Source organism: Trachypithecus francoisi, unplaced genomic scaffold (genome assembly GCF_009764315.1).
Source record: "Trachypithecus francoisi isolate TF-2019V2 unplaced genomic scaffold, Tfra_2.0 Lachesis_group16, whole genome shotgun sequence".
Lineage (NCBI taxonomy): Eukaryota > Metazoa > Chordata > Mammalia > Primates > Cercopithecidae > Trachypithecus > Trachypithecus francoisi.
In genome coordinates this window covers 17952850-17965082 of record NW_022681461.1, presented here as the reverse complement: position 1 = coordinate 17965082, position 12233 = coordinate 17952850, and the positions used below count along the sequence as shown (strand labels likewise).

At 42.2% G+C, this 12233-nt stretch overlaps 1 protein-coding gene across 23 annotated transcripts in view; it reads left to right on the top strand.

Moving 5' to 3' along the window:
* LOC117098431 (transducin-like enhancer protein 4) overlaps nucleotides 1-5342 on the top strand; it is a 157632-nt gene extending 152290 nt beyond the window's left edge. For all 23 annotated transcript variants that reach the window (XM_033237003.1, XM_033237015.1, XM_033237019.1 and 20 more), the window contains one exon: nucleotides 3636-5342. In XM_033237003.1, the coding sequence (XP_033092894.1) occupies nucleotides 3636-3743 (108 nt within the window). In that variant the 3' untranslated portion in view covers nucleotides 3744-5342. The remainder of the gene's footprint in view (nucleotides 1-3635) is intronic.
* The last annotated feature ends 6891 nt before the right edge of the window (nucleotides 5343-12233 follow it).

The window sequence follows — 12233 nt, the reverse complement described above, 5'->3', positions numbered from 1 at the left end:
CCTGTATTGGGTGCATATGTATTTAGGATAGTTAGCTCTTCTTGTTGAATTGATCCCTTTACCATTATATAATGGCCTTCTTTGTCTCTTTTGATCTTTGTTGGTTTAAAGTCTGTTTTATCAGAGACTAGGATTGCAACCCCTGCCCTTTTTTGTTTTCCGTTTGCCTGGTAGATCTTCCTCCATCCCTTTATTTTGAGCCTATGTGTGTCTCTGCACGTGAGGTGGGTCTCCTGGATACAGCAAACTGATGAATCTTGACTCTTTATCCAGTTTGCCAGTCTGTGTCTTTTAATTGGAGCATTTAGCCCATTTACATTTAAGGTTAATATTGTTATGTGTGAACTTGATCCTGTCATTATGATGTTAACTGGTTATTGTGCTCATTAGTTGATGCAGTTTCTTCCTAGCCTCGATGGTCTTTACATTTTGGCATGTTTTTGCAGTGGCTGGTACCAGTTGTTCCTTTCCATGTTTAGTGTTTCCTTCAGGATCTCTTGTAGGGCAGGCCTGGTGGTGACAAAATCTCTCAGCATTTGCTTGTCTGTAAAGGATTTTATTTCTCCTTCACTTATGAAACTTAGTTTGGCTGGATATGAAATTCTGAGTTGAAAATTCTTTCCTTTAACAGTGTTGAATACTGGCCCCCTCTCTCTTCTGGCTTGTAGGATTTCTTCCGAGAGATCCGCTGTTAATCTGATGGGCTTCCCTTTGTGGGTAACGCGACCTTTCTCTCTGGCTGCCCTTAACATTTTTTCCTTCATTTCAACTTTGGTGAATCTGACCATTATGTTTCTTGGAGTTGCTCTTCTCGAGGAGTATCTTTGTGGTCTCTGTATTTCCTGAATTTGAATGTTGGCCTGCCTTGCTAAGTTGGGGAAGTTCTCCTGGATGATACCCTGCAGAGTGTTTTCCAACTTGGTTCCATTCTCCCCCTCACTTTCAGGCACCCCAATCAGACGTAGATTTGGTCTTTTCACATAGTCCCATATTTCTTGGAGTCTTTGTTCATTTCTTTTTACTCTTTTTTCTCTAAACTTTTCTTCTCGCTTCATTTCATTCATTTGATCTTCAATCACTGATACCCTTTCTTCCAGTTGATCAAGTCAGTTACTGAAGCTTGTACATTTGACACTTAGTTCTCATGTCATGGTTTTCATCTCTATCAGATTGTTTAAGGACGTCTCTGCATTGGTTATTCTAGTTAGCCATTCATCAAATCTTTTTACAAGGTTTTTAGTTTCTTTGCGCTGGGATCGTAATTCCTCCTTTAGCTCAGAGAAGTTTGATTGTCTGAAGTCTTCTTCTCTCAACTCATCAAAGTCATTCTCCGTCCAGCTTTGTTCCATTGCTGGAGAGGAGCTGCATTCCTTTTGAAGGGGAGAGGCACTCTGATTTTTAGAATTTCCAGCTTTTCTGTTCTGCTTTTTCCCCATCTTTGTGGTTTTATCTACCTTTGGTCTTTGATGAGGGTGACGTACAGATGGAGTTTCGGTGTGGATGTCCTTTCTGTTTGTTAGTTTTCCTTCTAACAGGCAGGACCCTCAGCTGCAGATCTGTTGGAGTTTGCTCACGATCCACTACAGACCCTGTTTGCCTGGGTATCAGCAGCGGAGGCTGCAGAAGAGTGAATATTGCTGAACTGCAAATGTTGCTGTCTGATCATTCCTTTGGAAGCTTCGTCTCAGAGGTGTACCCAGCCATGTGAGGTGGGAGGTGTCAGTCTGCCCCTAGTGTGGGGTGTCTCCCAGTTAGGCTACTCGGGGGTCAGGGACCCACTTGAGCAGGCAGTCTGTCCGTTCTCAGATCCCAGACTCCGTGCTGGGAAAACCACTACTCTCTTCAGTGCTATCAGACAGGGACATTTATATCTGCAGAGGTTTCTGCTGCCTTTTGTTTGGCTATGCCCTGTCCCCAGAGGTGGAGTCTACAGAGGCAGGCAGGCAGGCAGGCCTCCTTAAGCTGCGATGGGCTCCACCTAGTTCGAGCTTCCAGGTGGCTTTGTTTACCTACTTAAGCCTCAGTGTGCACCCCTGAGTGGGCACCCCTCCCCCAGCCTCCCTGCCGCCTTGCAGTTAGATCTCAGACTGGTGTGCTGTTTGCTAAGACCCTTGGATAAGCACAGTATTAGGGTGGGAGTGACCCGATTTTCCAGGTGTTGTATGTCATGGTTTCCCTTGGCTAGGAAAGGGATTTCCCTTCCCCCTTGCGCTTCCCGGGTGAGGCGATGCCTCGCCCTGCTTTGGCTCTCGCTCGCTGGGCTGCACCCACTGTCCTGCACCAACTGTCCAACACGGCCCAGTGAGGTGAACCTGGTACCTAAGTTGAAAATGCAGAAATCTCCTGTCTTCTGTATTGCTTACGCAGGGAGCTAGAGGCTGGAGCTGTTCCTATTCGGCCATCTCGGTGCGGATCTCGAAGCCTATAATTTAATACAGCATTTTTCATATCATGGATTATCACTTGTTAGATAGTCCCAACTGCGCTTAAAATAAAAAAGTACACTTTTTATAGTAAGCCTAAGTACTGTGTCTTTAAGTGTTTAAAGTATTCAGAGTCCTGGTTAAAATCATGTGTTGTTTTCATTTTAAATGAACACAGTTTAGTTAAAAGTTAACATTGAATCCTTCATACTACAGTTGAATATGGTATATACAAAACTCTATGGTATGTTTTTCTTTTTAACTGTTGAACCTCTCCCCTCTTGCAAATTTGTGTTACATTTTAACAGTGGGAGCATTAGGCTTTTCACTAGAAATAATTTTATATTCTTTGTTTTTTTTTTTTAATGTGTTTTCAGTGCCATTTCTCATATCTGATCTCACTGAACTCTGCTACATCCCTCTGAGGTGGTAGACAGGTAAAATGTCTACCTATTTGCTATTGTAAGGAAACTGAGATGCAGACAGGTTAAGTGACCTGTGCTGTGTTCCACAGCTCAACCTAACTCCAAGCCATCTGTTTGAAGTTGAGGGTTTTTCATGCCAATAACACCCCCCTCTTAACGGTAGAATAGGGCTTGACATAAGGTCTTGCTTTGCCAGCAGAGGTGCTCAAACCATGGGCTTGCCTGCCTACCTGATGTCCCCAGGGCAGAAGCCTCCTGACTGACCTAGTGAGGTGTTGCCAAGGGTGGATCCGATCCACCTCTGCCATTTTAAGAAAGTGCCACGTGGTGGCTCATGCCTGTAATCTCAGGCATAATTTGGGAGGTCAAAGCAAGAGGATCGCTTGAGCCCAGGAGTTTGAGACCAGTCTGGGCAACTTAGTGAGACCCTGCCTCTACAAAAAGAAAGTTAAAAAAGCAGGTGTATAGGACACAGCGGTGTCATAGTCCCGGCAGTTCAGGAGACTGAGGTGGGAGGACGGCTGGAGCTCGGAAGGTCGAGGCTGCAGTGAGCTGTGGTCACACCACTGCAGTCCATCCTGAGTGACCGAGAGAGACCCTGTCTCGTTAAAAAATAAATAAATAAATAAAAAGGCAGCAACACTCTCCGTGACCACATTTCACCTTTCCTTGACTGGGCTCCTGTTTGGTGAAGGAGCACATTACATTTGCATTTGCTCCGAGTCCTCCATACTCATGGAATTTTCTTTCGGTATTTAACATTTTTGATTATTTGTTTCTTTCCTAGTCCAAAGAATCCTCATCGGTGCTTAGCTGTGACATCTCCGTGGATGACAAATACATTGTCACTGGCTCTGGTGATAAGAAGGCCACAGTTTATGAAGTTATTTATTAAGGACAAATCTTCATGCAGACTGGACTCCTCCTGGTAGCACTTTGCTCTGTCATCCTTTTTGTTCACCCCCCATCCCCGCATCTAAAAACCAAGGATTTCAGATACTCATTGCAGTCGTGGAGTTTAAATCCCCTTTCTTAACCTCACTTCCCACTTGCTATTGAATTGTGAATAGTCATTAAAAACCTGTGATACCAAATCTTCAGCTATCTACTTGGAAGAACATGGAATAAGCATACTTAACAGTGAACAGAATCTTTAATTATGTATTATATCTGTAATATATTTATTTTGTTTAAAGAAGGCTTTCTAACAATGACTGACTAAATAAAGCTGTCTGCTCCTGCATTGATAATGAAGGTGCGTTGTATTTGATACCCCTCCCCCCCTTTTTTTGGCAAAGGAGGGGAAAGGAAGGTTTAAAATAATTGATTTAAAATGTCACTAAATGTAGACTGATGACTGTATAGAGATGTGAAATGTATAATTACACATGGAAGCAATATGTTGCTGTGTTGTTATTAGGTTTTTTTGTTTTTGTTTTCTACATCTTTTAAAGACCTTTGGAAATTTGGCTGAACAATTAGAACACAACAGGCCATCTCATACTCATTTGGATCTATTTAGACGACGTTAACCAATATATCTATAGCTTTAGATGATATTCGGTAAAAGTAATTGGACTTTTTTCTTTTTTTGACTCGTTGACAAGTGTCTTTGTAGTATGTTTTTAGTTCTCTTTTTTGTTGTATTATAGACAGATGAACAAATTAAATTTGGCCTCAAAGAGAGAACTTAATCCCTTCTGGATATTTTTGCCACGTTTCTTTGCAAAAGGAGATACATATATATATCTTTAGTCAGTTTTGTTGTTAGGAGAAATTATGGGTTATTTTGTGGCATGCTCTTTGGGAGCTGCACAGTTATGGGGAGGACTCCCACTGCTGTGCAAGTTAAGTCTTTCACAAATCAAGGACAGCAGAGAAGGGTTTGCAGAGACCTCCCTCTGAAAAACACAAAGAATGGACTCTTTCCTGGGATGAGGACTTGCTTTCTTTACCTCCGGTTCTTTCCATGTCTTAGTTGGATGTCCCTGAAATGGACACAGGCTGTGCCATTGTGCCAGAAACATTGTGTTATCTTTTATGTTGTTGTTGTTGCTGTTAAACTATAATATGTGACTCTTTTTTTATTATTTTTTTTGTTTGAATGCTTTAAAAATCTTTTAAGTCTGTGGATCTGCTGATGTACAGTGCCTTTGCTGCTATGGATCAAAATCAAAAGAACCGTGTAGATATACTTTATTGTATAAGTAGAAAATTACTTAATTTCATACTAGAAATGGATGGATGCTGCAAGTTGAAATGGACTGTCCATTGACGTTCCTAATGTGGTAGCAGAAAAAAAAATGGTGTCTTAAGTGCTTAGTGTTTGATGTCATTAACAGTTTCGTAAAACTCTACAGTGTAGAAAGATTTTGATACTAAACTGTGCATTGTACATAGTTCTAATGCATTGTATTGACCACCAGTACTTCTATAATGGTAGATTGTTTGTGCATTCAGACTTTTAAGCATTAAACATAAATAACTTCTAGTATGCTTATTTTTCTAATTCTTTGTCTTGATGACATTAGTTTATTTTGTATCTTTGGCTGTGCCACTCCTATATATTAAAAATGCCTAGTTTTTTCGAGGGAGATTGTTGTTAAGGTAATGTGGTTTTTTTTGTTGTTGTTAAAGTAGTGTGGGTTTTTTCATTGTTGCTACTTTTGTTTTGGTTTTGTCTTTACTTGAAAGGAGCTAGAAAAGGTAGGTGATAAAAGTTAAAATTGACCAGTTGGTGCTAAATATTTATTGAGTACTTCTTTGATTTGTAAAAGTACTGCCTATCAAAAGGTTATCATGTCCCTCAAACCCTTGATGCTTTAGAGGTATGCTGTTCAATATGGTTACCCTAGGCATTTGTGGCTCTTTAAATTTATTAAAGTTAAATAAAACTAGAAATCCAATTTACCAGTCACACGAACTACATTTCAAGTGTCAAGTAGCCACATGTGGCTAATGGCTACCGTATTGGACTGGACACATGAACACGGCCTTTAAGTTAGCCCATGTAAACCATTGCCAGCCATTTGGGTTTGGGAAGCATTTCTAGCATAACACACTGAGATCTTTACACCAGGCTTCTTGGGCTGCTACTGGTTGGGTGTATAAAGATTCAGTATGAGGAGGAGTTTAAATTAAAATTCTAAAATCCTGGGACTCAAAAATCTGACATTTTAAGGTTCTACTAAGTAGGAGGATTAGAAGCCCCACAGTATTCTGGAAGGATCGTCTGTAACAGAGATACTGACTTTGGTTGCTAAGTACAGTATTCATCAGTTGGACTGGAAGCTGCACTTCCAGTGTGATACCATGTGCGTTGTTACATCGAATGATGACACACAAGTCAGTCACGGCTGGCTGAAAAATTAAAAACCATAAATAACACGGGGGTAAGTGATCATCTTCAAAGGTGTGTCCCCTAGACAGGATGGTGGAGTTTATGTTGGACTGGGAAGGAATAATCTTCAATATCTGCTATGTACAGAGCACTGTACTGGCTTATATTACATATATATATGTTTAATGTGTATATAATATACACATATAATATTAGCCACCTACACATTATCTCAGGTTTTTTACAGCTCGTGTACCTATGTGATCCAAAGATTTAGCCTCAGGGAAAAGCGAGTCTGAGGAAGGTACTAATGCATCGAGTGTATCTGTACACACTGGAAGACTAGGGGCATCTGGCGTAAGAGGGAGGTGGTTATCCAGGTAAGGCACAGAGCAGAGTTGTCCATTGGACTGACACAGTGGACCACACGTTGTCCTAATAACATCTGAGTTCTGGGTGGCTTTGGAGAGGAGAAGCTGGCGATCCCTCGTAGAGTGGCAATCCCAGGGTCTGGACGGCAGCATCAGCTGGCCTCCACCGAGAGCTTGGATTCCCCTCCCCACCTAAGACACTGCATCCCCTTCCCCACAGCAGGGATTGTGTGAACTTTCTCCTCTAGTGCCCAGCTTAGTACCAGGTTTGTATGGTAGTAATCTTTGCTGAATTGGGCAGATTAGGAGGGTAGTGAGCATGGAAATGTAAGTTCTTCCCACTTTTAAAGTATTCCTCCGTTAATTCATGTGTAACCTTATTAAAAATGTTTAAATGGGCCGGGCGCGGTGGCTCAAGCCTGTAATCCCAGCACTTTGGGAGGCCGAGACGGGTGGATCACGAGGTCAGGAGATCGAGACCATCCTGGCTAACACGGTGAAACCCCGTCTCTACTAAAAATACAAAAAATAGCTGGGCGAGGTGGCGGGCACCTGTAGTTCCAGCTACTCGGGAGGCTGAGGCAGGAGAATGGCGTAAACCCGGGAGGCGGAGCTTGCAGTGAGCTGAGATCCGGCCACTGCACTCCAGTCCGGGAGACAGAGCGAGACTCCGCCTCAAAAAAAAAAAAAAAAAAAAGTTTAAACGATGAGAGAGCTTTGGAGTAAAATAGCTTTGGCACAAAAAGTATGACACGTGCATAGTGTGCACCTCTAGAAGGTGGAACGTGCCTGCCTCAAGGGGTTGGAATTCCTATTGGGTATCTGATGGGTGAAGTCTGTGATGCCTTTAATTGTCTTTAGAGAAATCCAAAACATTGGCTGTTGAATGGAATAAAAAACTGAGATGAATTCATAGATTTAACTTTTTTAAACAAGTGGGCATCTGTTTCCTCTCATTGCTAATGTATTATCAAATTAAATTTTTATGTCTATATATTAATCTCAGCCCTGGCTTAATGTGCACAGAGTCTTGATATTCTTGATGTTGTAATTCTAATGTTAAAAGTAATTGCTTAAACTTGGTTTTTAAGTTAACCATCGTTTTTGCTTCAAATGTAGTCTTGCAGAGTCTGAAGAACAACAAAGATAGGAATCACCCTGAACCAGGAAAACTTAGATTCAATGAAAGGAGAGCAGAACTCTCAAGACACTACAAGGAAAACCAGAGTAAAGAAGGCATCATGACCTTCCTAAGATTGGCAGGTCAAGTGAGAGTGACAGACCCTAAGTCCTTAGAGTATTTATGGATACACACCTCGTTTTGGGCCACTCTTTAGCAATATGGCTTCATAGTCTCAACTGCAAGAGATCCAGCCTTGTCCTAAAACAGTGTATGTTGGAACCTTAGCTGCAGCCTCAGAATACCTGCAAGTGGTTGAAAATTACACAGCCTTGGGATATCCAAAAACTTAGTTTCAAACCATCACACACAGCCATGAAATTCTGGGTTCCTGCAGCCAAAAGCAGGGGAAATGGATGTTCTTCAGCCAGAGATAGTATTCTGGTTAGAGGTGCTGTGCGCATGCTAGCCTCATGAACACATCCTCAACTGTCACCTCATCGACTTCCAGACATGCCTCAATCTGGACAGTTTTACAGTTGTGCTGTCCTAGAAGCAAAATGTCCAACTTAAGGTATTTGTCGATTGATATTTTTGACAGTTCTATGGAAATTTGTTCTGAGATTCCGTGTCCAGCATTGAGTAAGCAATTACAAAATTATGAAGATGTCAGGGCCAAAAAAATTATTTGTTTGATATTCTTGGATGCTCATATCCAAAACTACCTAGCCGCTGCAACTTGCAAAGAGGCATTCAACAAGCTCTAAGGTCCTGCATCCAACAGTTTCTCACTGGGGCAGCAGCTCATAACCACCCCCATTCTTTTGAGCTAATTGCATTTATCTGCCTTTAGGTTCAAACTTACATTCAGAACTAACAATGAAAATGGCTTATTTTTGATGACCTGAGCACATTAGAAAACCTCTCATGTATGAGCATTTTAAGAGTAATGCTATCAAGATAGAACTCTTACCTTACAAGCAGTTTAGTTTGCATTTTTGGCAGCCTGTGATAGAATCTTGTGGACCCCAGAAAGGAATTCACGGGAGGACTCTAGTTTACCTGTCCTCAGGGAAGTAAAATTCTCAGCTAAGACTTCATATATTTGGCCTGCAGAGAGTCCCCACAGGGTTGTTTTTAGTCCAGAGGCAAATGATGAGCACAAGTGTTTTCATGAAAGTTGTCCCATTTGATCTCAATGCAGGCCTAGCCAGGGTGGACACTAGAATCCTGAATTTACACACAAGAGCACCAAGGATCGGAGGAGAAAGGTGTTTACCCAAATCCGTATCTTCTGGGGATACAAGCCCAAGGGTCCTGACTTGGCGGTCCAGAATTCTGTACTGTCTGTCCAGCATGGAGATTGGAACACAGATGGAAATGAAGGGTTCAAGACACTTCATTGCTCTTTGTCCGTCAGTTTCACACAAATTAACTGGCTTCTGGTTTCAGCATCACAGAACCTTTTGACAACTCCTGAAATCAATCACAAATTGTCTTCTTTTGTCATGTGCTGTGTGTTCCCACTGTGGACTGAATGTGGTACGTACAATGCAGATACCCACTTGTGTGTGAGTAGATGTCTCTTGTATGTGCGACCGTTGGCATCTGACTGTCGCAGGGAGCCCATTAACTTCACCCTGTGGGGTGATGAGAACATTGGGAAGGTTATTTTGGAAGAAGATTTAAACTCACATAAATGTCGTATTTTATTTGACTTGGGTGTAGTAAAATACACGAAGGTACTTGTGAAGTAGTTGAGTTTTGAGAATTTAGACAGCAAAATTTTGGGACTCCGTTTAGGTAGGATCTAACGAAACTCATGCCCTAGTGTTTCTGGATGGCCCTGCATGTCTCCCTAGACTTAAGGAGCAGTTGGCCATTACCCAGTCTTCACTGGACACCCCCACTGCCTCTTCCAAGAGGAGCTACCATACTTGGTACCCTGGCTGTATCTTATGTAGCAGAAAGTATGAGTTGAGCTAGGGAATTTTTTGTTCTCAGGAGGCTGGAAAGTTGCAGGAGAATGAGTGACTGGTGGGAACTGAGTCAAGGGTGAAATGCAGGCATTGTGACCATGAGGGCTCCAGGCAGGAAGACTGTCAGACCAAGCTTGTGCCTTCCTCCTCGTCTCAGCAGCACAGGGACTCGGAGAGATACTAGCAGAATGTACCACAAGGGCAGGAGTGAGCCTTCAGGACCACTGTGCTGCAAGCAGTGTTCCTTAAGATAACTTCCCGTTACTTGAAGAACTTCAGTTGGATGCCTCTTTGCCCTAGAAGAGTTGAGTTTAAACAAATACCTATTCACTTAAACACCTGTTGGCATCAACTTTGGGTAATGTACCAAATGCAGAGAAGTCTGTTAGTGCCGAGAATAAAGCATCCCTCTCAGAAGTCAGCTAGTCCTTCCCAGATACGTGAAAACAAGACTTTGTTTCTGGAGTAATTGAAGAAATCAACTGTTAAACCTTGTTCTTAAATCTCCGTCAGAGATTCATAGCCCCTTTCATGTTTCCTCGGAGTAGGCAATCAGTGTTAATGAAATGTGATTTCAGGTTTTACGGCTGAGTCAGGAAATTCAAAGTTATGGTTTCCATGCTGATGGTTATCCCACCACTACCAGTGCAGCCGTAGGCATCCAGGTTTTAGTATGGGCAAGAACAGCCTCCTGGGCATTAGAAGGTTGTAAAGGTTACTTAGAGAACAAAGGCCTTGATTTGCAGACATGTGTTCCTGAGTGATGGTCTTAAAAACAAAGCATAAAGTGCCCCTAATAAGAAGGTTAGCGGTGACTCAAGCTGACTAAAAGTGGAAGAATGTAACTGCGATCTCTGAGGGGTAGACACATTTTTGAGTCACCTTTGCATTTACCTTGAGAGGCTCTGCGTGAGGTGGTTGGCTTGTGCTTTGCAGACATCCTGCTTTGTATGCAGCATAGACTTTGAGCAGGAGACTTAGCAACCAGACTTCCAGCTCAGCTCTTCCAACTTCAGCACGCGGCATTTGCAGTGTATGTGTGTGTGTGTGTGTGTGTTTGTGTACTTTTCTTGCCAAAGATTTGCTTGTGCACAAATTACAGAGCACCGCATTATGGTGTCTTTTTCATATTTCATACCACTAGGTTTTTAAAACTCATTGAATTTATAATCTGACCGCAGACCTGCAGGAGAGAATAAGGTAAGGCAATTTGGTGGTGTCCAAGCTTACAAAGTTTCATCTATTTAAATTGTTAAAGATTTTTCTTATTTTTGTGGTGACAATTGTCGCATCATAATTTACCTCTGTCATCTGACATTTTCAGGAAGTGAAAAATTCCATGTTACTTACTTTTTTAGATAACTGACATTTACTCTTTGAAAAACCGAAACAAACTTTTTGATTGAAAAATGTTCAGGTGTATTGAACTCTCTTCTACCTTTACTCCCCTTCAAAAGGTGCTATAAAGGTTCCTGATGTTTTAGAAAGTCAAGGTAACAATGTTTTGGTTGTGCTCTGTAGCAGCTATACTTTCCTTAGTGTTTTCATTACTAATGATCCAAACAAATGGATGCATCACTTTCCACAGGCCAGCTGCAGTGCCAAATGTTTCATTCACATAATCTCATTTTTGCCCTCACAACTACCCTGTAAAATAAAGGTGCGGGTTCTCAAAACTCACTTGAAATATTTGAGCCCATATGTATTTAGGAAGGCAGATTGTTTTTCTTGTTTCTATTTTTTGAGACAGAGTCTCACTCTCGCTCAGGCTGGAGTGCAGTGGCAGATTTCGGCTCACTGCAACCTCCACCTCCCAGACTCAAGCGATTCTCCTGCCTCAGCCTCCCAAGTAGCTGGGATTACAGGCGCCTGCCACCACACCCAGCTAATTTTTTCTATTTTTAGTAGAGACAAGGTTTCACTGTGTTGGCTAGACTGGCCTCGAACTCCTGGCCTCAAGTGATCTGCCCAGCTTGGCCTCCCAAAGTGCTGGGATTACAGGCCTGAGCCACTGCACCCGGCCGAGGAATGCAGATTGTGTGTGCACCAAACATTATGTCCCATTTACTAGTACCCCATAATGAAGCACATTCATCTTTCTGGGCAAAGCGTCTGAATGTTCATGTTCAGTGGAGTGGGTAATGACTATAAACATATACAGCTCCGTTTAGGTCGGTTTTGCCCCCAAATGCATCATGAAAACACTTCTGGCTTTCTCTGAATTTTTTATTTTGGAATTGAAAAGGAGTTTGTGGATCTGTGTTTTTGATCTCATTTTGAAGATGAGGAATCAGATTCACAGAGGTTAAGTGACTTCATCAAGGGACAATGACGGAAGCTTGCTATAATGCCAGAGCTGATGTCTCAGCATCTGCCCACTGTCAGTGTGTGCTCTCATTCTCAGGGATGGGACGACCCTATCTAGAATGTTCTTTCGGTTCCCTGTTTTGTATTGTCTCCCACATACTACTTACATATGTTCTCTGCATCTCTTCTTTTTTTTTTTTTTTTGAGACGGAGTCTTGCTCTGTTGCCCAGGCTGGAGTGCAGCGGCGTGATCTCCGCTCACTGCAAG